This window comes from Streptopelia decaocto (genome assembly GCF_964273445.1).
Source record: "Streptopelia decaocto genome assembly, chromosome: 4".
Classification (NCBI taxonomy): Eukaryota; Metazoa; Chordata; class Aves; order Columbiformes; family Columbidae; genus Streptopelia; species Streptopelia decaocto.
In genome coordinates, this window is record NC_138658.1 from 33,905,782 (window position 1) to 33,932,230 (window position 26,449).

General features: G+C 37.0%; 1 protein-coding gene across 1 annotated transcript in view; it reads right to left on the reverse strand.

Annotated features, from left to right (window-relative positions):
- PDGFC (platelet derived growth factor C) overlaps nucleotides 1-26,449 on the reverse strand; it is a 129,340-nt gene that overhangs the window by 42,474 nt on the left and 60,417 nt on the right. The window contains exon 2 of the mRNA XM_082051341.1: nucleotides 12,510-12,705. Within this exon, the coding sequence (XP_081907467.1) occupies nucleotides 12,510-12,705 (196 nt within the window). The remainder of the gene's footprint in view (nucleotides 1-12,509; nucleotides 12,706-26,449) is intronic.

Sequence of the window (26,449 nt, forward strand, 5' to 3'; positions counted from 1 at the left end):
ACTGAGCATTACTGAAAACATATCTTTTCCCCAATGACTAGTAAATTGCCACACAAACATCTCTAGGAAATAGATCATCATGACTAGTATCTAGGCATACTGGTAAGTGCTTGAGGATCTCCATCTTAAGCACATTAATATCCTGTAGTGTCTGAGGGGAACTTCTGCCTTTTGGAGAAGAAAGACACTTGACTTTTCCACAAGAATGAGAAATTGTAAACTAGATACATTGGTAAACGTACTTTAGGCTCTAAAACAAAACAGTTCTACATTCAGACAGCAATACTGTAATTATTCAAGCATATGTTAAACTACTGATTACATACAAAGCATGTAAATAGATATTTTCATGAATAGAACAAGCACAGAATCCTGACCTTGATAGCCTGTGCTACAAATTTATAATGGTTTAACTTCTATTGATACATTATTTTAAGCACCTGAATAAGAATCTTACAGAAAGAGACCCTAAAATCCTGCAGATCAAAAGTGGAGGTAAGACGGAAAGACAGTTTCCCAAACTCCCCCTTTTAAAAGGCTGATTGCCAAATTTCTTAGAAGCTACCTATACTTATCTTTTTTGTATCAAAGGATGGCAGGTGTTCCCAGTGCCAGTCAAGATAAGAAACATGTTTAGCTCTCCTTAAATAAGGATTAAGTTTGGTCTAAAAATGACACATTATGAGCAGAACAGAGACACAAACCAAAAATGTACACGGTATTTCCTATCAGCCTTACTATTACTATTTGGGAAAATTGAAGAGCTTGGAAAAAACATACTAACACATGTGAATCAGCTTGCAAATGATGCTGCAGTCCATTTACTTACTCCATTTACTTCCATGGGGAGTCTCTGTGAGTTTCCATTGCTCAGAATTACTATGCTATGCTTACCTTTTTCCTATTTGATTAAAAGTTCTCTTGTAGCCACATAAAATACAATTACTAAAAAAGATTTTCAAAAAACTAAGAAGTTGCTTGGAAAGGTAGCCTTTCAAGGACTAGAAAATAGATAATATCTACATGAAACATTTTCTTGTACTGTTTCGCCTCCACTCTGTCTGCTTACCACTACTGACTTCATGTGCGGATTACAGATTTCTTCAGCATCCTGCACAAGTTATTAATTGAAATAATGTATGTAACAAAAATGGTAATAAGACAAGAGTATTCTTATTGTGCTGCACACTAGTACTCTTCTTCTTCACCCTCTCTCCACCAAGGCATGCCTGTACAATTTGTTTTTATTATGTAATTATGGTACACCACCACATGGAAACGGCCACCAGAATTCAGAGTCCTACTGCACTGGGCACTTTACTCTCCAAAGCACATTTCCTTTCATGAAGAGGCAGCCCACTGCCCTCAGACAGCGTTCCAGCTCAATACGGATCCTATATCATACAGTACTACACTCTCCAGATTTTGGAGAATGAAACACCTTATCAACTTTTTCCTAGTACTTCTCTGTAAACTGTGGTATATTTTATCTTGAGAATTACAGCAATCATAGTAAGTCACATGTTTCTACTGTACAGATCAATATTTTGTACAAAACCAAAAACTTTAAGGGAGCTCAGTGTTCACATCATCAACCAAGGCTGTAAAGCGTTCTTTATTATCTACTGTAAAATTTCTACATCTACTCATACTTTCCATCGTGGTCAGTGTATCTATTTCAGCTTCTGTGAATCTATAATCATGCTTTTACCATTGTTTTTCAAGCAGCATTTTTAATATTGATTCTAGTATCCCAAATGGTAACTTTTTCTTTGTGCACAGTTCCTATTATCCTGGAATATAGCTATGGCTCCAGTCAACAATGTGAAAACTACTGGCTAAGCAATTTCCTAACAATATTCAAAAGCATACTTTAGAAAAGAACAACAAAAAAATTCCTAAAGGGAATTTTTACCATGTGAAGATCCACCCAGGGCAGCGCAGGCAGCACCGCTTCCCTCGAGCACCCACTGCCGATACAGCAGTATCACACGCCTGCTCAGGTTTCCTCTCTTTCTTTTCCCTCCTTCCTGTCTACCATAATGGAGGTTTGGGCTCTATCTATGTTTATTTAAATGAAAATCCTTTTATTTCTGTAGTCCCGCAATACAATAATGTAAGGTCTCTTGGCTGCTACACTAGCACACAGGATTTGCCAGTCCAGGACAGGCCATTTGTCATGAAGTCCAATATCCTGATTCAGGACAGACTAGTAATTGCTACTTGAACAAAAAGTGAAAAATCCCTGTAATGTAACTAAGTAGTCTCACAACACTGCATGAGGCAGAAAAAATGTGTTCCTAACCCTAGCAGGAGATCAGTTTTTACCTAAGGAGCATAAGGAGTTTACCTAGTTATAAGTTAATGGTCATAAAATCCTGCAGTCCTATTTTTAATCCAGCCACAGCATATTAATCAAAGGCTAGCCAGAAACAGTACTTAATAATTGCTGCTAGTTTACTGGTCTCCCTGTTCTCATGTTACTGTCAGAAAATGAAAAGATCTATTTATTTAACCTTATGAAACCTCTAGGACACTCCTACATGACCATCTAAACCTTTGTATCAGTAAGTAATCTTCCCTGTCACAATTTCTCATGCACATGCATCTTCTCAGGTAGCCTGATGATCCAATGAGAACAGATTAATGTAAATTGCATTACATTTCACTCCTACTTTATCCTAATGGAGCAGCATCAAGTGCAAGACAGGACTGTTACAGATTTATCTGCCTGACAATATTTGCCAGTGATATTATCCAACTACAATTTAATGTGAGCAACATACTTCGTTAAAACATTGATGATACACATAAAGAAGTAACCACAGCATCTAGTGAGAGGGAGAGAGGAAAGGAAGAGAAGAAGGGGAGGTGGAGAAAAAAGAAAAGCTGCATAACAGGTGAAGAAACTCAACTCTCCATCTGGTAATAGGACAGTTGGTATGTCTGCTGTTCCTGCTGATTAAACAGGAGAAAGCTGCTTATAAACCTGACAGTGAGCCCATGGGCTTAACTGTACTTAGACTTCCAGTAACCAGAAAATATCGGGGAGGGGGTGCATACTATGTATACGCTGGAATATGTAGGCACTACACAGGGTAACTTTAGGTTATGCTGTTGGACCTGCCCTTGCAGCTTGCATTTCTCTTGACATCAGGACTGAAAAGACCCACACCAAACCCATGGGTGGCTGCAGGGTCTGTCTACATACCTGTGCTCAGGTCATCACAGCTCACAGCGTGTTTTTGTGCCCGCTTATAATACACATTTACTTTTATCCTTTAATAAGGGGAGTGGTGGTGTGGGAGCAGGGGAACTTCTTGAGTAACAACTGGTCCCAAAGTACCCAAGACAGATACTTTTTCAAAGAAAATCACTTCAGTCTACATCATTAGAAACACAGCCAACTGTGGTAACATGAAACAATTTTAGAAGCAATAAATTAGGATTAGGACCATTTACAAAAATATTTTGATACCTTGAACATAGTTTACTTTATTCAAACAGCTTGCTCGAGACTGAGAAGACCAGGAAGGAACTCTAAGGAGCCTAAAATGTTTTTTAAGTCAATGAGTGTAGTCTCCAGTGTGAAAAAGGAGTAAGGGATTATGTCAACTGCCCACTCATCAGCAATCACTCTCCTAACACTCCTCTGGGCTGTGAAAATAGATTTTAAATTACTTGGAAACAGTATCCACTATGGTGTCCTCTAGCAACAGTGGATACTAAAAATGAATGCTGGGTTTACTGTAAAAGAGGGAAAAGTGGGCAAGAATGCAGCGATAGCCCTTAGATTAGTGTAGCACATCCTGCTGATGGCACCATGTAGGCTGTGCTGTCCTGCCCTGCTCAGAAAAACATCTCCTCTTTTCCTTTCTCATGTTACACTCTGATTTACTTAGAGAGCACCATTTTGCAGCTATAAAGCCTTTCTGCAGAACTGAGTTTACTCTTTTTGAAGTTTAGGAAATGTGTGTTACAGAGTAGTCTCAGTTATAACTGTACTACATTTTGGTTTTCTAATTTTTATCTTCTTTTACTACTTGCAATGCCTGCTTTGTCACATTTATAAAGCTATTACCATGAGAATTGTATTCAGCAACTTTTACTAAGCAGCAGAGAACCCAAAGGAATGTGTATAGTTCTGGTTATAGTACACACCTTTGCTGCAGTGTGAACTACAGACAGTAGCTAAAACAGCAGAATAGGACCAGCTGAAAGATGACTTAGTGCTCCAATCGTTTGGTAATCAAAGTGTCATTTTTTTTATGGAATCATCAACAATCTAAAAGAAAGAGTTTTTTTAAAAAGTAAATAAAAAAAAAGGGGGGGCCACACTTTTGCTCAATTAAATCAGAATAGAAACAGATCCAGTTCTTTTGATGCAAAAACCACTCATTTTTCTCTTCAAAACATAGGAAAGCAGGATGCACGAGTCTATCAGACTCTTCTGCATTTCTGTATTCATTAAATTTAAATAATATTATTAAAACTGAACTCACGTAGGAAAAAAACAAACCCCTTGTGTTATTAATCTTTTTTTTTCTTTTACATATAAGGAACAATTTTTAGGTAGCCAAAGGACTTTGTTCCTAAACTAATGTAACTTCTTGAAAACTTTGATCCCCATCCCACACTCTCATCCTCCATTGAAATCCATTCAGGATTTAAACCTCTCTTGAACTGGTATCATTATTCAGTTATCTTGCAAATGGATTGAGCAACTTCAAATCAAAATAACTAACAAACGATCCTGCAAATACCAGAAGAAATTGCTCCACCAACTTCTTTAGCACAAATTTTATGGTATTTTCTACACACTGCTCCTAAAACACTACCTCCCTGCCACCAGAAAAACATCAATTTTGCTACCAAGGACTTTAGCTTAAACTAGCTTTTTCATAACAATTCTTTCCTATGACTATTTTGATTAATCTAAGGCACTTGAATGCTAGCATTCATCCCATCCATTTAAATTTTATGATCCCCTTTCAGACTTAAAAAGGAAAAAAAAAGTTCAACAAGTAATTTATGTGTTGGCAAAAAAAATAGAAAAAAAAAACCCACAACCCACACCATACAGTCACACACAAAACCACAAACATAAGCATGAAAAGAAATGGTGTTTGAGGAATGAGAGTTCATATGCTTTTTATAATTCTATGTATTAATGGAATCAATCCTACCCAAATGATCCAAATGCATCTGACGCACACAACAGAGCCATAACAAATTTTAACTTTGGTATGACTTTACTTTTGCTGAAGAAATTATAGCCAGTGATGAAAGAGACATTTAAGTATCACTGATATGTGGAGTCACCTAAATAGAGGCTAGCCTACCTATAAGTGTAGCATCTCATAAAAAACAGGTGGCTAAAATTGAACACAGTGAAAATCTAAGGCAACAGCTGTAAGAAAAGAGCTTTAAGGATGGGTCTTCACCAAAACATTTCTCTCTGTTCTCAGAGTCTATGGTTTTGGTACTGGCTGTCTTTTTTCCAATTTGAAGCCTTAGACATTTAGGAGGACTCCTCACTGTTTTCTGAGTTTTCAAATAGAGGTGGCAGCAGCACACTCCTGCATCTTCAGAATCAGGGGAGGAGAGGAAGGCAAAGAAAAAAAACATACCCCAGCAGCCCAGCTGCTTCACGACATGAGTCACCATGAACATTGTCTGCACCAGTTTCTCTTTAAATATAGAGTACATTTAAATGTCTTTGTCCAGTTATTCAAAGCCAACTTGAACTTTGCACTTACCCCAGAGATAACTTCAACCTTCTGTAATCACAGTCCACCAGAATAATTTAAGACTGTCTGACAGTCCATCAGCTGTCCAGAAAACAATCTCTTGGGAACTAGATCTTGATAAGGAACTCACTGCCCTCAAAATGCCCAGAATTAATATTGTATGTGAAGAGTTACATTTTTTCCCTGAATTTATGCTTGGTATTAGTAAGTTCTTCACACATACATCAATATTGCTCCTACAATGCACTCAAGACAAAACAAACATATATATATTTGTCCCCAGGGTAAGTAGGAGGGTTGAATTTAATCTTTCTAGAAGAAAAGATGCTAAAATTCTTCTTTCATGCATGCACTCTGCTGATACCATAAGGTTCTTCCATCACAAGGGGCTAAACAAAAGCAAAATACCTGTCCTCGTTTTTACTGAGCCACTTAGGAGTTGCAGTTATGCATCCATATTTCACTCCACATGCTATAATAGATCTACTGATTTTTAGTAATTACAAGAGAGGAAGCATGTGGTATAAGTTACTCATTGTGTCTTATATTACACAGAAACGTCAATTCAGAAAATTACCTAGCAAAATGTTTAACCTTTTTATTGTGTTTACCATAATTTATCACTGCATAGTATGCACTTAACACAATTTATATAAAAAAAAAAAAAAAGACAGCTAAGCAAATATTTTATATTTTCTTCTTTACAGCCCTCGACTAAAGACAGTGTCTATATGTTTCTTCTTAATATACTTGTTTTAGTCTTGTCAGACTGAGCCAAATCTATTAACTTTTTAGCCTTTCTCAACAATTTCCTGATGATAGGATCACATATGACTGTTGAAGCCAGTTGGATTACAGTTTCTACCACAGAACCTTGATGCTCTCTGAATGAAAGGGAATAGCTTGGGCACAGTTCAGTCACAACAGATATGAATTGAAGGCAAGTAGCTTTCAGAAACATTCAGGAAAAGGAAGTTAGTGAATTTAATGCATATGGTTCTGATCTTAAAGCATCATCCTAAGAGCTGTCAGAGGAAAAAAAAATTTATCCCATGTTAACGCTGACATCTGCCTTCAGCTTAACTAATTTTCTTCAGGTAAAAAGTTCTGCATACTGCAAATAGTAACTAGACAAGCTTTGTGAATTCTTTCAGAACATTATAGGTAAATGCTTCAAGTATATATGAATAGATTAATGTATGCAGCTACTAAAATCCACCCTTCCACCTCTCTGACTTTAGTTCATACTTTAAATTATTAGACTACTGAAGAGAGCTGGAAATGAGTATAGATATCCAAACCTGAAGATGATGGTCAAATGGCATCTATTATTTAACTATCAGTTGGTTCCACATTCTTCTACTCATAGATTTTATCCTGATGATCTTGTCTACAGTAATGGCACTTTGGATTTATGACACATTTCACTGTTTTATTATAGATAATAAAAGTCAAACAGACTGTAATCATCTGATTATTAGAAAGAACAGCTGCAACCACCACTCAGATGAACAACTAGAGCCATTCTGTGCACAGGGAGAGGGCAAGTTTGGCAGATGTTACTAATATAGGCAAGATTAGCTTTTTTCTTTTCCTTTTGCAGCCTTGTGTTGTAATGCTCCAGTGTACAACCAACTCACGACATCAGACTGCCTGTTAAAGGCAACTGGAGCACCAATGTTCTTCCTGGAAGAAAGCTAAATCTGTGTCTGCCTGTCACAGAGGAGTTCATCCCAAAGTTTTTAATCACTGCATGCTCTCAGAGAGAGAAAGCAACAAATCTGGACAACAAGAAAGAAGTGAATAAAAATCAATCCCTCCTGGTCAAGGAGAGTGAAGGCATCTTGCTGATGGTAGGAGCTGTGAGGCACAGAAGTCTAATGGTCTCAAGATTAAAAGTGTTGAGGAGCTAGCATCATGAAAATAATAACTTGTCATACCGTCTATCATATCAGCAGAAGAAAAGCTGCTGCTTTTCTTCATCAGAAAGGGTGGACACAGAGAATGTAAATCCACTATGCCTCTCTCAGCTAGAAATTCCCTTATGTATGGAAAATACATTGCCATTTCTATCATCCAAACAGTACTGTACAAAACAGCAAGGAGATTGCATTCTTCTCCTGTTTTGTTTGTTTGGTTTGATGGGAGATCTTTTTTTTTCAGAACTTTTTGCTTTTGCAAGTCACAGCCAAAATCAAAGTATACAAGGGTGAAATTCCTGCAACGTTACAGAGAATTACATATCATATTATCAACCAAGTAATATATTAATAAATCTCTTCTGAGACACATGCATGGCTCTAATTTCCATGTAAACTGGAATTTGTGTTCACTTTGGAAAGGACACAGTGGGATTCTTAACATTTTGCCCATAGAACGAATGCAGTGCAGATGAAGTAGAACTATTGTTAAAATAATTATTAGCTGTATTTTAAGCAATGCAGAGATGAACTGCAGAAATTTCAAGCACATTACAACTGTAAAACCAGGACAAAAATCACCTTGACTTCAGTAAAGCCTTTGACACAGTCTCCCACAGCATCCTCACAGCTAAGTTGAGGAGGTGTGGTCTAGACAATAGAGTAGTGAGGCGGGTTGCAAAGTGGCTTAAGGAGAGAAGCCAGAGAGTGGTAGTCAATGGTGCGGAGTCTAGTTGGAGGCCAGTATCTAGTGGAGTGCCTCAGGGATCAGTACTGGGGCCAGTATTATTCAATATATTCATTAACGATTTGGACGAGGGAATAGAGTGTACTATCAGCAAGTTTGCTGATGACACTAAGCTGGGAGGAGTGGCTGACACGCCAGAAGGCTGTGCTGCCATCCAGCGAGACCTGGACAAGCTGGAGAGTTGGGCGGGGAATAACCTAATGAAATTTAACAAGGGGAAGTGTAGAGTCCTGCATCTGGGCAGGAACAACCCCAGGTTCCAGTATAGGCTGGGAAATTACATATTAGAGAGCAGTGTAGGGGAAAGGGACCTGGGGGTCCTGGTGGACAACAGGATGACCATGAGCCAGCACTGTGCCCTTGTGGCCAGGAAGGCCAATGGCATCCTGGGGTGTATTAGAAGGGGGGTGGTTAGTAGATCGAGAGAGGTTCTCCTTCCCCTCTACTTCGCCCTGGTGAGACCCCATCTGGAATATTGTGTCCAGTTCTGGGCCCCTCAGTTCCAGAAGGACAGGGAACTGCTGGAGAGGGTCCAGCATAGGGCAACAAAGATGATTAAGGGAGTGGAGCACCTCCCTTATGAAGAATGGCTGAGGGATCTGGGTCTCTTTAGTTTGGAGAAGAGGAGACTGAGGGGTGACCTTATTAATGTTTATAAATATATATAAAGGGTGAGTGCCACGAGGATGGAGCCAGGCTCTTCTCGGTGGCAAACAATGATAGGACAAGGGGTAATGGAATCAAGCTGGAACACAAGAGGTTCCACTTAAATTTGAGAAAAAACTTCTTCTCAGTAAGGGTGACAGAGCACTGGAACAGGCTGCCCAGGGGGGTTGTGGAGTCTCCTTCTCTGGAGACATTCAAGACCCGCCTGGACGTGTTCCTGTGTGACCTCACCTAGGCGTTCCTGCTCCAGCAGGGGGATTGGACTAGATGATCTTTTGAGGTCCCTTCCAATCCCAAACATACTGTGATACTGTGAAATACAGGCAAAATAGCAGAAGTTTATTCTTAAAAAACCTATGACTTAAACTTTGTTTCCAAAACACAGCAATCATGCTTAAGACTGGTGAGAATTAGCACAACAATTAGGACTATGCATATTAATGCTGTTCCAGATGAGGCTGGGTCAGCATTGCTGGTCATAAACATAGAATTTGCTGTAATGCAAATGCTCTGCCTTCATAAATACTCTAAGTTGATTTGGAAGTAGAAATGGAACAGAATAAAAAGCCATACAGGATCACTCTGATTGAGATTCAGTAAAGTATTTAAAGTGAAAACTGGACTGGTAAATTGAAAGTATCTGCAAAATGTGATATTTATTCTGGATGAAACGACCTCACAGAATCGTTTGAAATACCAGAACTGACTTTGGAGAAATCAGGTCAGCCAGATACAGGCAAAAACTTGCTACAACTTCATCTATGATGTTTCTTAATCACCACTACCATTGTTTTCCTGTTATAAGACTTTTTTTGCTTAACATAGCTCTATATAGATGGATATATTGGTTTTGGTTGTTGTGGGGTTTTTGTGTGTTGTTGTTGGTTTTTTGTTTTTTGGTTTTTTTTGTTTGTTTTTTTTGTTTTTTTTTTTTTTTCCTTTTGTGGTTGTTGTTGTGGTGGTTTTTGTTTGTTTGTTTGTTTTGGGGGGGGGGCGTGTGGGTTTTGTTTGTTTGTTTTTTCGTATGTGTGAGCAACATTTGATTTACTATGAGATTTAAAAGCTGCTAATTATCTTAAAATAACACACTCCAACGTATTCTCTCACCAGCCCAGTGAGCTGACACTACATGGCGTTACAGCCTACAGCGATGACTGGGAAACCTCTGGCATTGCACAGAATGTGGAGATTATCAAGGAGGTAGTGGAACTGAAAACTGTGACAATGACCACAGCAGGTAACTCATGAGGTCCTCTCACACACTACGGAAGGGGGAGAAAGATATCCTGGTACAAACTGTACACTGTTCCGTAGGAAATCTAATGTTACTGGAGTGCAGTTTTAACTTAGTTTCAGTCATAGGTCAGAAGCAAAGAATCATGTCACTGTAAGGTATAGAGTTATAATACTTGAACTTCCATGTCATATTTTATGGTGTCCTTTGTCAAATTAACTTGCCTTTGGAGAAACCATTGAGTTGTCTACAGCAACAATAGTGATTTGTGTGTTTCGAGATGGCAGAAACAGAGTGGAGTAACAAATAGTACGGGATGCAGTCAATGAAAACCCTTAGCTTTTCTACAGAATGTACTGGAAAAAATTAAATAGTTTTATTAGGAACTATAAGTGATAAGAACCACAAGACATTATTTATAAAGAGATATTACTCTGATAGCTGGTAACTTACTGGCCTGTGTAGAATTGTTTTACATATATAAACTCTGTATTTTAGATTTTTCCTCAACTTGTCAATAATTTATGCTCCCTCAACATCAAAACAAGGTACACTTTCTTTTCTGGGTTTATTACTGAATTTATTTTTCATAAGAACCTAGCTCCTTTTTTTTTTTTTTTTTTTTTTTTTTTTGTTAAAAACAACAATATAACTCTCTTTTTCAGAGGGTCATACCTTCCCAGCCAAAAAGCCCAGTGTGTCCTCAAAAGTGCACATATGAGGAATCACATTTATACAAGTTCCTGGTGTCCCTACACAAATACAAACACGATAAGATTATGACCAAGGGAAGATTATTAGTGGCTTATTACTGTTTCTTAATTTGACCAGAACTTTTGTATTCAGCACATTGTTTACTTAAAATAAATGTACTCCCATTAGAAGACTAATCTAGTTATAATATTAAAAATATTTTAACTTATCTTACTTTTTTCTTTGCAAGTGGACGAATGAGTCACCCTACCTGGATTTTCTTTGACTTGCCACTTCACTCTGCCATATGCAAAGAAAAGAAAAAGCAAGCTAAGTTTTCATTTAAAGAAAACAATTATTGTGCAAAGGGAGTGCACTCATCTGAGCAAACATATGTTTATAGTACTCAGTATTTTAATTGTATTTGACACGGCCTTGACAATTACTCCCTTCAGAATTATGAAGGAAAGACATCTGTCTATCTGTTATAAAGCTCAGCTCCAAAAAGAAATTAAAATTTTGTATCAAAAGGTTATTCAAGATATAAACCCAACCAAATATTAGTTAATTAGAAAAACGGAAAGCAAGCAAGAATCAAATAAAATCAAATGTGTATACAAGGTATTTAAAATCAAAAACCCCTAACAGAAAAACAAACAGACCAAAAAACTACTTTGAAAGAAAAATCTTGTGTGAAGTACCTCTCCAGGAATACATCAAAAGAGGATATGCCATTCAAATGACATATTTTATCTGTTACTTAATTTACTGAAAAGAGTTCAAACAACATACGACTATTCACACATCAGGGATTTTTACGACGCGTTGCTGTGATGGCAGGCAGATATAGGATACAAGAGTTTGGGAAGTCTTCCCTTTCACCCACCCACAGGGAGCATTTATAATGCCAGCCCCTGCTGCCTCACAAAATATCTTTACATGATCAATCAGATATCTTCGTCCGGAACTACTTCCATCCCAATGCCTGTTATGTCACAGTTGAATAAATGTTTTCTAATATCCAACCTAAACCTCACCTGGTACAACTTGAGGCCATTTCCTCTCTTCCTTTCACTTGCCACTTGGGAGAAGAGACCAACACCCTCCATGCTACAACCTCCTTTCAGGTAGTTGCGGACAGTGATAATGTCTCCCCTCAGCCTCCTTTACCTCAGGCTGAACAGCCCCAGCTCCCTCAGCCGCTCCTCATCAGCCTCCAGACCCTTCAAAACTTTTGAGAGATTAAATATTTCTTTTTTTCTTTTTTGTAACGTATCTGTGGGCCAGATGCTGAATGCAAAAGGAGAATGGGGGACCCCAAAGCTTTCAATCATGAGATCCTTCTTTAGCAGTGAAAAAAAGTCATTAACTAATGATTTAAAAGATGCATTTTATAAATATATTGGCATGCAGGTCTGACGTATTTGCAAAACTCAAGCAACATTTTTGTTCCATCCCCCACAACTTCGTTCAGATTTTTCTAAGTTAAAGTAACTTACTTGCAAATGTCATCTTCTGGGTCCTCAAGCCCAAATCTTTCATCAAAAGTAAGCTGTATCCATACATTTTCATCTACTGCTACTAATCTCCACACTAAAACAGTATTGCGTGGGTATGTGTGTGGAAACTTGGGGCTGTGAATACTTCCATTAGTAGTCACAGTAATTATCTTCTCATGCTGAGGATCCTGCACACCTATAGTAAAGAGAGAAAACGGATGCATGAATACTCATTTCTTCTCCTATTCCTAAAGTGTTTGTACAACATGCAGATAAAAACGCTGTTTTGTTCTCTTCATCCTGCAAGGTATTTCTGCTTGGAAAATATATTTAGTAACAACAACCCCAAAGTGATAAATATTAATGTGCTGGCAAAAGGCTATTCAACCCCAAATCTCAACTGCTGTTCTGAAAGCAGAAGAGAAGTTCAAGTGGAAATAAGAAAAATGTGACTGCAAACACCTGAAGGCAAAACTGTACTCCTGACAGACACTCAGCAGCCCAAGGGACCACATCATGCCGCCTGCTGCAGGTTTCAGTTCTTTACTACTGGAGAACACATAGATATCATACGAGGGTGCAGGGATAGGTCTGCTCACACCTGCCACAGAAGGGATGGTTTACATTTTTTTTCTTGTTAAAGGAGACTATCTTATGTTCATTGAGCTCAGTGATAAGGATTTTGATGGCTTTCTCCTTCCTGAGGATTGTACCAGAACAAAGTTATCCTAATACAGGACTGCAACTGTGACATACTTGGGAAACTTGAGAAAGTCACCAAGTGTAAGAAATTAGGTGTTTAATGACAAGCCTCAACTGAGGGCATTCCTCAAAATTCTTCACATCATTGTGAGACTAAACATATGTAAAATTAAATGCATGTTTTACAATGCAGCAGCAAATGAATTCAAAAGAAATAAGCCAAGAGCAGTTGATTTTTAAAGCACACAGTAACACTGAAACTACTTAAAAGACCTCCTCACATTATGAACTCATAACTACAACAAGTTACCAAAAGGAAAGGACTCCTTTAGTGAGCAGCAGCTGTGCCTTTCAGAGCCCAAACAACTCTCTTCACAGTAAATCAAGAAACCTCATTCTCAAGTGCCCAATAGTCACAGGAATTCACATTCAACAGCTGGAATCAGCTCATATGGAATATTTAGCTGCAAGAAAAAAAAACAGGCACTGACCTAACATTGTGACATACAATGGCGATGTCTCTAAGCTACAAGATTTAATTCTGTCAAATGAAAATAATCCTCCTTATGCTACAGCACATTACTTTTACTATTTCTGGCTTTTTCTAAAAACCTGTATAGAATCAGATTTGACATTTCATTCAGCAAAACACAGGAATTCTCAGAGTTACCTATTCATAACTTTAGTAAGGAAATAAGCTTGTAGTTTTGTACTCAAGAGTTATTACTATTATTTTGTTTTCAGTTATTCATTGTCTTTTACAGTTAGATACTTTATCTTATCTTTCTGATTGCTTTATAACTGACATTATAACAAACATTCATATGAAGCTAAGTAAGACATATGATTCAGTCTCCAATGAAAACACACACTGCAATTGTACCTTATTATAGCTAAGTGTAAAGCTGACAGCTAAATGAATGTACTGCAAGAAAAGAAGGCCATAGAAACAGCATCACTATTTTAAAAGAATTAATCTTTACTTAAGTGTAATTTAAACTCTGATGGAATCTTGCCTTCTATTCTGATGGACTGGTGCCTTTTACTTGTGGTATAAAAATAGTAAAGTGTCATTTCTGTGGAATTGCTGCTTAGATAAAACTGCCGGAGTGTGGTCTTGCCTTGTAGAGGACTGACTGCCTTGTGTACAAGTAAGACAGGATAGCATGCAGTAATAAGTAAAAAAGCACACACACAAAAAGGTGCAAGAAACAGATTCCTAATTTAGACACTTCACTGGGCTTTTGTTAGCTGAGTCACAAGCATTTTTTGATAACGTCTAGTATGTCAGCTGAGAGCTCCATGCTAAGCAAAGGAGCCAACAATAATAAAAATTACTTTCCCAGAGATTAGTGCACCAGAGTGTTATTTCCAAAGTATGCAAAGGACCATTTCAGACAAACATGTCAACATGTGGTGTCTGAAAACATTAGAGCCAGTGGTTCATTTTGTCTTTGAAAGCACACACGGGATTACAAACCACGTTGTATTTCACAATGCATTAAGAAAGTGTTTTGTTTTGTGTCATGAGAACAATGATAACAACAGTACATAAGGACTGTGAATAGTCCAGGCATATCAAATGAGAAGTCAATAAAAAAGGGCAGAGGAAAGAAGGTGCATATGGCAATTTAGTGAAGAGAAGTTGCGGCATCTCTGGTATCTTCAGCTTCTCCATTTGCAAATGAAAAAGTATCTATTTATTTTAGCACACAACAGTGTTCCATGAACATATCAAATTCCCATACACAACACTTGCTCCATTTCAAATATTTGCTCTCGCACAGTGGAATTTCTTCTCTTACAAAAGAATTATTTTGTATGACTACAAAGGCAAGTAATTGCTGTCACTGAAGAATGAAGCTTGTTATTTGTCTTCAGATAAGCTGCAATATTCTTTTTAGCTGTTCTACATAAATCGTACCATTGTACCACAAAAACCTAGCCTTTTCCTACAGAGTCCATGCATGCTCTGAACATTTATTTTGAGGAAATTGTGTGAAGGGTACAGCTACCTGAAAGGGGCTAAAATGAGAATACAGTCTCTATTCTCTGTGGAATGACTTTGTAATTCCTGGCCTTATTTTAGGGATAAATCAGTCTAAGTTACACTTAAAAACGAGTACCAAGTTCAGTCAGATTTATAGGAGTCAGCTGTACAACTCCAAAGCTATGTACATTGCTGCCATGATCTGTCTGCCTTTCTATTAACAACCATCCTCCCGCCTCTCTCCCCCCCCCCCAAAAAAAAAGGAAAAAAAAAAAGGAAAAAAAAAAGAAAAAAAAAAAAAAGAAAAAAAAAGAAAATATTAGATTATTCCTGAGCAAACAGCATTAAATGACCCTGAAGAATCAGTTTAGGCAAGGACCATCTCAGCCAGGAGACAACAATACCCTGCAAGGGAAATGGGGACAGACAAGGACCAAATAACATATTTGCATCTTCAGTAAGAAGCTTCATCAGAAGATGGGCAAAACTGAGATCACCTGCAGGAGAACATCTAAACAGGAAACATCCCTAAGCTGACCCAGGGATATGACACAGTTAGCTTGTTAGGAAAGGACAGCACACACTTAACAGAGCCTGCAGTTGAAGAATGAGTCACCGCAGTCGCCTTTGATGTGGTATAAGATGCTATCACCAGATTTATATATCTATCAATGTAGAAAGTCTGCTCCTGAAAATTATGAGATTCCAGGCATTCTGAAAGCACGGCAGTGCCTAACCCTTCCACTGACGTGGTAACACAGATGAAAAACCACGGTATCACCAAACAGATCAGCAGATGCCACTGTAAACTGAAATTAAACCCACCGACTAGACAAGCTCATTCCTGCCTACTTCAAAGGAGGTCTCTTCCCCCATGGGCACAACACATTTCACAAAGATCAGCGCTGACACTTTTTAAATATAGCAAATACTTCTTTCTTAGTACATTGAGATCACCACATTTTAGTGAGGGTCATGAGTAAAACTCAGACAAATCACAAATAGTTCAGGAGACAGTCAAGGAATTGCAGAGTAAGGGAGGAGCATTATGTGGGGAGTGACGGCCTCGGCACAGATTCACTTAAAGGTTGATTCACTTAATAGTACTGGTAAAATTGAATTTTAAAGCATTTTGCTAACCTTACACTAATTTCACAACCGGACAAGATGAATATACTGCTAATCACATACTGTTCATATATTATTTGGTGTATTTGATTCAATAGCCCTTAATTATAAAAAATCACCTTTAAGTCTTCAGAAACAGCACTAGCATACTTGTGGCTATCACTACTTAAAAAATAAAAAAAACCACATTCAAACATAAGAAAAGTTTCAACTCTAACTATTTACCAATTACTATTAAAGCTTTTTCAGATATACAGTACTATTGCAGTATGTGTGAGTTCTTTGCTTTAAAACTCTGAAACAAAAGATGACAATAGCTACTTGTTCATTACCACAGAACTTCAGAGAGAAGGACTTTTTTTAATTAAAGTTATCAAAAGGATTTCCTGACAACATGCCTATTAATTTTTACAACACTCCACATATGTACAGAAACTGAGACTTTGTAGAAGAAATTCTTTGAAATGTAAAATAACACGCTATTTCTTCCTCTTTCACCACACTTTCAAAAAGCAGTAACCCTACTTTCAAAAGTAGTAACTCAAGGCATACGGGGTAACTCTTTCTGTCCTCTGTCTCTGGTTCAGTTGCCTCCAGGCACTTCTTAGCTATTATCTGAATGTAACAGTCAAAATGAAATTTAACTCTTTTCCTGGGTACAAAGGGAAAGCTGAAAAATGGTCTGTTACTGGCAGAAAATTGAAGACAAATAGCTCTGTTTGATATCGTTCATATGTAAAGTGGATATCAGGGCAAAGCCACTCAACATCATACAAATGCTCCTTTGAAGTGACCTCTGGAGACCTCCAGTCCCAGCTCCTGCTTGGGTTACTATTCCTGCTCACACCACAGCAGGTCACTCATTTGAGGGCTGGCGTTTTCCAGCTGATGCTCAAAAACCCCAGTGGATGGAAACTCACCATAGCCTTAGGATAACCTGGTCCCAGTGCTGCACTATCCCCATGCATGAGATGTTTTTCCTAATGTCCAATCGGAACCTCTCAAGCTGCAATTTTTAGTCATGGAGTTTTGGGGGTGTGTTTTGTTTTTACACTCTGTGCCACTACCAGGAAGAGTTTAACTTGGTCACCCTTGCAACTGCTCTTCAGGCAATTGGGGGCTGCTCTTAGACTGCTCCCCAGCCTCCTCTTTCCTGGACTAAACAAGCCTGGCTTCCTCATCCTCCACTCACTGCCTGCCACCAACTAGATTCTAAGCCTTCAAGCCTGGCAGTCCAGCCAATTTTAAACCTGCCTACCAAGCAGTCTGTTCTTCTAAACCATTGTGCCTCAAGGATCACAAGAAATGCTTTTGAAGCACATAGGGTTTGTTTCCATTATCACCTTTTCTAATAGTGAGCAAAGAAAATTTCATACAGGATTGCTATGTCTATCTCCTAAGACAGCTTTTTGAAGTGGTATGGTTCCTGGCTTTTCTGGGCTAAATCTCTAGACACTTTTTAGCCTTCTGTGGATTTTCCATTTTGAGTAGTTTCTGAGCTTTGATACAGTTACCTGTTGGAAATCTTGACATGACTCTTCAGACATTAGTAAGAAATAGAGAGAAGTGCACATACTTGTAACACACACAAGCACATATAATATACATGCATGACATGATTGATTCAACTTGTAATTAGAAATCTGCCAATTTACACAAGTACTTATTACCTAATTTAGCAAATGTAGTAAATGCAAACATATAAAGTATCACACAGATGTAAAGTAACAAATTAGAAACACATAGGAGAAATATTACATCTTGTTTAGATTGCTCCTTCCTCCGACACATACTTATTTCACACACTTGAAAAGGAATGTATAAAAAATCCAGTTCAAACAACTCAAGATGGATTGTTTCATTTGTTTGTGGTTTTTGTTTGTTTGGCTTTTTTTTTGTTTGTTTTAAATCCTACACTTTAACCTATTCCTTTTTTCTTCAGTTACTATTTTGAGTTCAAACTTGTACTGTTGCCCTTAGGCAACATTATTTAACTGCTGGCTAAAGGTCTTTCGTTGAAGCTATGTAAAGAACATTATGTGAAGAACTGCACACAGATGAAGTGAGCAGAGAAGTGAAAGCTTTCTAATAGAACTTCAGGAACCCTGAGTTTTGGTAGTTGGCCCAAAAGTGAAGGACAAAAGGAAGAAAAAGTAAGAAAATAAAAAAATGAAAAAAAAAAAAATAAATTGGATAACAGAGCATGGAACTATAGTAACAGATTTAATAAAGTCTCCAAACAGCTGTATGACTTAATGTCTTGCAGGAGATAATCATGACTAATCGTACACTAACAAACCTTCTTTGGTTCCAACTTGCACTACAAAACAAAAACGAGTTTATATTTTACTTTACATGTTTATGCTTTATAACCTTCAAGTATTCTGCCAGCCCTTTGCCTAGTACTCTGGCTTCTGCTCAAAGAAGAAGATGGCATTTAAACAGGGGGTTTTGCACACAATAAATCTTCTTGTAATGAAAGTAGCCTCTATTGAGATCTGTCTTCGGGACAAACTGTTTCGTCTTGGTCCTGAACATCTCAATATCTTTTAAAACTAGATAAATAAAACGTTTTAGCCAAGATAAAGAATTCCTTTTGCTAAATGATAGATTAGGTAACTCTTTGGTGTTATCACATGCCCTGAAATCTAATTATTCTACAGTGTTTCAATAAGCATTTATTCCAAAGTCCACAGGTAAAGCCTTGGCTGCAGTGGAATCAATATTAAAGCTCCTGCTGACTTGAATATGAAAGGAATTCCATCTATAATAAATACATAAAGCTGCTGGAATAATTACTTTATAATGGACTGATAACAATATAATCTGCCTTTTTTTTCAGTTATAGGCCAATAATTATCCTGAAAAAAATAGGTTTATTAGTATGTTGCATATTCATATAATAAATATGCATTCCAGTCATTAAAAAAAAAAAAAAAAAATCAACGAAAAGCTCTGCAATATTACAATTAATAGTTAAACCTATTATAGCAATATCTTTCTTTTATGGTTAAAAGAAATGTCAAGCTGGTCCTTTTGATAATATTTTTTCACATTTGTTCTTGCCTCAGTTTTTTCCTTGTAACAATATTATGCAGTAAAGAGCCATCACGTAACATACAGACTCTAGCCAAGGACTGCTCCCTATCTCTGGCCTCTTCCCCCAACCCAAAACTATTTAAATATTTAATTAATTAATCCAGAATCATGAGTTGTGCTGGAGGTGCAAATGAAGAGGCAAGCATTGAACATTTCCAGCAGAAAGCGCTGTGGAAGTTTTATAGGTATTATATTATAGTTAATTCCAGTAAGAACAGAATTATTTGTAGGTGTACTGCTCTACAGAAATACAAAAGCATTGGTAACTGTGAGAGTATGCATATTTAAAAGATTACAGTCTGGATATGAAAGAGACTCCTTGCCAAATAAAGGCAGAGTGAAACACTCAGAAGTTAATCTGATTCCACATCTGTACTTTGTAAGCAAGGAAAAAGCATATCAGGCTATCACCAATGCACAAACTTTTAATTTTTAATGTTATTTTCTGAATAAATATTCTTCAAGAATAATTATTATTCTTTATTTCTATCAGTCATATATTGTTTGGATAATAGCTAGGCATTTGACTCTCCTCTATATACTAATCCTGTATTAGATACAGTAGAAGAATAATTCAAAGTTCATCAGCCAGGATGAATGAGATAGAACTAAAAATACCTGCTGTATCCACAGTGAAAGAAAAGCTTTTTATAGCCCTATTTTTCTTAACTTTAAAAGATTTACAGTTCTTTTACAATATGATCTCTAAATGCCCCAGCAGTATCTGGAACTGTGATGACAAGAAGCAGCCATAACAAAATGTGTAACTACTTGAACTATTTTTTTAGTTCCTAAGTGGGAAGGAACGGAGGGAGAAAGAGTGGAAAGGAGAGGAGAGAAAAAGGGGAGAGGAAAAGAAAAAAATAGGAAAAACCACCATTCTGAATGAATCACTCACACCAGCTTTTCAAGGATTGTCAGATGGTAAACAGCTCTATGATCAACAGTATCAAAGACTGACATTAAGATATAACCAGCCTAAATGCCCACCCTTCACCCATCAACAGCATGAGGTCATCACAACTTCCTCCTTTTTCTACAACAAAACCTCTCTAACATTTTTTCTTTTCTGCTACATTCTGAAGCATAAATCTGGTACATAAAATTTTTGAAGTTTTCTTATTTACTCTTCCTCTGAGGAAGGGGGAGGTGTTTTACATATTCTGCACTCACAAGTCACTCTATACAAAATGATGTGAATAGATACTGACAACTGTTAAAGTCAAAACAAAGCCCAGCAGTATACAGCAATGGATCAATTTTCCAGGTGTTTCTTGTCCTTTGAAAGCTACTTACCCAGGTTTTAAAAAACACCTTATTAAAACAGTCTGGGATAGGAGGAACTACAAGTCTACTTGGAAAAGTACAACAACTTACTACACATGAAAAATAATGTCAATAGAGAACACATGCTGTAAGATTTAACACTGAGAGAGACCAGGAAGTAAGAACAAACAGTAAACCAGAAAAAGAACTGCCCAGCTGGGGATATTTATACCTACTAAGAGATAAAAACATTATTTGCCTACTTGATAGAGAAAAAAAAAAATCTTATGTGTTTGGCAGGTTTGGGTGGAAAAAAGCTAGTGAATATTTTCAAATATGTAATCTTTCCAATTCTTCTGCTACTCAGGTTTTTTTTTATTATTATTTTCCTACAGGAAACTGATATAGCAAAGCTTTGGAAAAACTTAACTAAATTCTTAAAGGTAAAAAAACACCAACAAATTATAATTGAAAATAGTATCTATGGCAACAACAGAAACTTGAGTGAATGTGAAAACTGTCACATATAAATGCTCAAACCCAGCACTTTCAATTAGTTTTCAGTTTTATTGCAACACCACTTACAAACTATATCCCAAATTAGCTTTGTTAGTACTAGAGACCACACACATGCCCACACAGTATCAGTCAGTTTGTCCTGAAAGACTGTACATACCAAATGAGGTAGAAATGGAATGGACAACAGAACCGTATTAACCCAGTTTTCCAGACTGTGCATGGCACGGGGTGGTTACAAGTACAAGAAGCTAACTTTCACAAAATCATGGAATGAAACTGGATCTCTTCTCAGTTAAAAGCTTTAGTTTCAATGCCATCTCTTAAAATCTGCTTGTATCTCATTTTCTAATACTAGCTATGACTCTCTGTATACTTTTAAATGCATGAGATTCGTACCCTTTACAGAAATATTCTTTAAAATCTCACCCATTCGAAAATTTCACTTTGGATCTTAAGTCAGACTTCGTTGGAAAGCAAAGCTTAATTTGATGTCCCTTTTCTTTATGGTTCCTTCAGTTTATATTGTGCAGCACTTGTTAAGAGCAGATACTAGCAAACATTTGGGAAAAAGATTATCCACGGTCCATGCGGAATTTAGTCTGAATAAATAGACTCTATGGATACGGTATGTGTTAAACAGCTACATCTCATTTTAGGTATTATTCACAATGAATTCCTGATCATGTTTCAAGGTATGGGGGGGGGGAGATAAAAACATTGCATTAATCTTTAGAAATACCAGTCCTGAGATACTTTGTTTTGCTCTTTCCATTGTGTTGCTATTTGTGTGGATATTCCTTTTTAATTCTTCATACAGTAGAGCACTATAATGATAGCAATTCAAACATCTATGAAGATAGCCAGTGTTATTTCAAGTTCTGAAAATAAAGTGTTGTTCAAGACAAATTTGAAAAGCATTACTGCTTAGCTATGTGAAAATAACATTTTTTTAGTCACAAAATTACAGTGATCAAGTTGTGTAAAAGAAGACATAAAAGAAAACCAAAGATATAAGGGTTTTGTACAAAACAATTGAAGGTGTGACTGCAGCACATGTAGAGCTAGTTTTAACTATAAAGAAAGAGTAACTACAACAATGAAGTAGATGTGGCATTCAGTTCACTGCCAAAAATGCAGAGGGTCCTAAGCAAACTACAAAGTTTGGCACAAACTCTTGGTACAGAAATAACACTGCTACTGGAAATTCCAAAATCCAGCTTAAAGCTCAGGCTTGCGTTATTAAATCTATCTCCAGCATATCCTTATGTTAAAAAGGCGAGAGAAAGTACTATAAAGAAATTATTTAGCATCTGTTTTCTGAACCGGAATACACTATACTTCCAAATTAAGAGAAAAAAACATAAACATTTAATGTCCATTAAAGTAAAAAAAAAATAATCTGGTGTTAGGCTGCTTAAAAAAAAGTTGTCATGCAATATCAATAGTGATCTGCAGAGATGAATGCAATGTAACTCTCATTGAACTAGAAGATCTTCAAACAGACAGAACACAGCACAGAACCAAACTTGAAACACTGATTTCTAATATCTTTGCACGGAAGATCAAATAATTCAACACTCTAGGAAAAGTACTCTTCCCAAAGAGGATATGCACGTCTAGAAGCAATTCAGAAAGGAAGCACAAGCCCAGATACAAAACAGTCTGTCACTTTGCAAGGACAAAATGAAAAGTTTTTGTACAGTGTAAAATCACCATATGTTAGAATAATAGTTTTTACAGCTTCTTCTGTTAACATGCCTCTCTGATCCCGCTGGTTACTGAACTCACTTTTACATGAACACCAAGGGTATATTTTGTAGACAGACCACAATGATAAGCAATCAAAACTTAGAATAACTGGTGACAATTTTCTTAGGATAGGATAAAATTTCTAGCTTCAGTGAGAGAACTCTCTGATGGACTGCGTAAACAAAATTATAGACCATTCTCTCTAACTTCAGATAAGTAAAATGGATACCATTTTCAGTTAATTGCAAGTGGTATGAGCCTACCTGATCTTTCAGCCTTTATCCACACCAGGGACTTCTTGCAAGTCAGTTGAATAATCTTCTCACATTCATACACAATTTATCCTTACTTTACTCTGACCTTTCCATTTTTACAAAGACAGACCATAAAGGCATACTAGAGCAGCCATAAGAGACCTGTGTCCCATGGCACATGCAATACAGTAGCCTATTTTAAGTAAAACCGCTTCCAAAAGACACTTTTGCTGATCTAGGATATGAGGTATCCTTGAGGAGTAATGGCAGGGCCTAGAGGACCATCACAGTCACAACTTACACCACTGAAAAGATTATACAGTGTTGTGGTTCTCAGAAACCTATTACTATAGTGATTTAGGCTTCATTCCCCAGAGCTGCTATTGTTCACCTTATTTCACATGTTAACCTACGATTTTATTTATTCACATACGTTTTATTATTTATTTCACACATGAAGCTTAAGCTTTTATCAATAGATCTTCTGACTTTTTTTTTCTGCCTACCCTTAATCTCAAAACCTTCTTACAGTATTGTGAGTATTATGTTTAGCCCAGGATCAAGAAGCCTTATGTGGGATCATCTGAAAAAGCTCCACAGTTGTAAAATGAAAGGTAAGATTTGAAACTCTTAAGTCACTCCCATTTCTCTGTTTTCAGATAAGTTTCACATTTGTCATCTTTTTTAGAACTACCCAAGGGAACTCTCTGTGATACTCCCAAGGGTCTTGGCAAAGCTGTACAGAGATGTATTACTTGAACATAACTTGCTCAATCACAGGCACCATGTAAAAAGCTACTGTTCAGTGCAAAATCCAGCATGCCAGGTACATTGCTTTCCACAATTGTCCTATCCTCAGTGTTATTCAGGATCACATTTAAGTAACAGATCAGTATTCCACCCGATCTATCGCTTTACCTGTTTTTAAACTTTAACCCTTGCCAAACCATCCATAACATTCTTCAGCATTCTTCAAATTATTTGGAAAACACATATGGGCATATGGAAGGACTGGGGAAAGTAATGGTTAAAATGCATTTTGCATGAGACACTGCACTTCTGGAGAGCAAGCAAACAGTATAAAATGAAATCAGACCCTTAGTCTCAGTAGTGCTGCTTGTTGACTGCCCCGAGGGCACTGGCATAAGTTTAGAGAACACGGCTTTGGTTTAAGATTCAATGGTAGAACCAATAGTGACCCAGCTTAGCAGTGCTCTCTTGCCCAACATGGATCTTGGAAGCCCATCTGTCCACCAGTAAGTAAGAGCTGCTTCACTGATAACTGGGCTAAGTCAGCTGTGTGCTCGGTCAGAATATCGAGTGAAATCCACTTTCCAGTCTCTTCATACACTTTTCAGAAGGTGTTTTGGATGCCTATTATGGCTGAGTCTATATCCTCACTTGAACTCCTTGAGGTGGAATGTGGAACTATTAATTTTACAGTCACAAAACTGCATTTGTTAACTGTAGTTTGAACAAGTGGAATTAAAAGTTCACATCACATGACTCTCAAGGTAATGAAGAAATTTACTAAGGACTCTGTTTACTAAAATGGGTAAACAAAAAATAATTTTGCCCTAGTTACACTTGGAGTCACTAATTACCTGAGTGTTAATCCCCATGCTGTAATTATAAAAGAGAATTATGTACTTCAAAATAGCAGAAAATTTTAGTGATTTCAATGAATCGAAATTGCGCCTTATATTAAGGCACTACATTTTTCCAGGGCATAGCGGTGGGTTACTACACAGAAGAGAACAGCTTTTATAAACAACCACATCTTGATGTATGTATTTGATTTATAATTTTATGCCTAAGAATTCCAATGTGTTCCCAACACAAGGCATTTATCAACCATTTCAACACTAGTAGGTGAAGTCAGTAATACAATTGCAAAACAAACAAGATAAGAACATCAAGCCCTCAAGCTCATGCTCTCATGTAAATTAGAATGAACAAAACAATTAATATATGCGTAATCTAATCCAGCACCACAATTAATGAGGCATTTGAGTCACTTGGTGATAAACAGTCTACAATAGCTAAACATGCATATCTCAAACACACGATGGCTGAAGAAGAAAGTAAATATTTTTCATATCTAATCAGTTCCCCTCTGCAGAATTTCAGTAATATCAGTGTCTACAGACTTTGATGGTCTATAATTTTGTTTACGCAGTCCATCAGAGTACTGCATGAAAAAGAATTCTACATACATAGGATATTTAAGATTAATCTGAAATTTGTTAATTCAGTGCTTATTGAAACTTCTAGCCAAGTCAATTTTATCTTCTGATTTCTAGGCACCTTAGTAGAAGTCTATTTTATGAAAATCTTGCACAATTAAAAAAGAAAAGGTCCAAAGTACTATAGCAGCTCTTTGAAACTGAAGGCTTGAAGTTAAGATTGTAATATGCCACAGGTAAAGTATTATCTGCACATCAAAGCCCCACTGCTGTAAAGAAATATGAAGTGTTGGATGCCAAATGTCAACTGCCTTCATTCTGGAGCTGAGTAAGAGAGCAAAGATTCCTGAGTGAAAATCAACAGAGAATGTGTTTTTGGGATGAGAGGGGGTTCTCATTGTTTATATTGTGTGAGTTTGCTTTTTTTATTTTTTTTTAAATACAGTGTGGCGACATTTTAAAAATATTTCAGGAACTAAATACAGTGAATAGTCTTGGTCTTCTGCAAGAGCAGACAAGTTAAATAGTGTCTTTGGTAAACCTGTCTTAATGACAGTTTGAGGACTCCTTTCTCACTGACCAGATTTAAGGGAAGTAATCAATTTTACTCTTGCTGGTTGCAATTGAAATTAACACAATTTTTTTTTTTTGTAAAGACAGAGTGATGAAGTTGGCTTCTGACAACATTATTGTGTCAGAAGATTATTTTAAAACATGTTCATTGCTTGGAATTTTCCTGAGGATGCTTAAAAAAATAATAATAATTCAAGTGAGGTTCAGAGTAAATTTTTAAACCCAGAGTTGTATTAAGTTCACCTCACTCAGGTGTAGGTCTTCAGCAAGCCTCAGGGCATGAGAGGGTGAAGAGTAAAAGGAGGATTGGTATTTCATGGTGTTACCTATTTGCATAGACTTAAACATTACTGAAACATTTGATTTCACTGCAAATGTAATAGTTACTCTGCAGCAAGAAACATTTTCAAAATAAGTTGAGCTGTCACTATTAAAAGAAGAAAGGCTGGACCACAAGGGATGAAAAAACATATT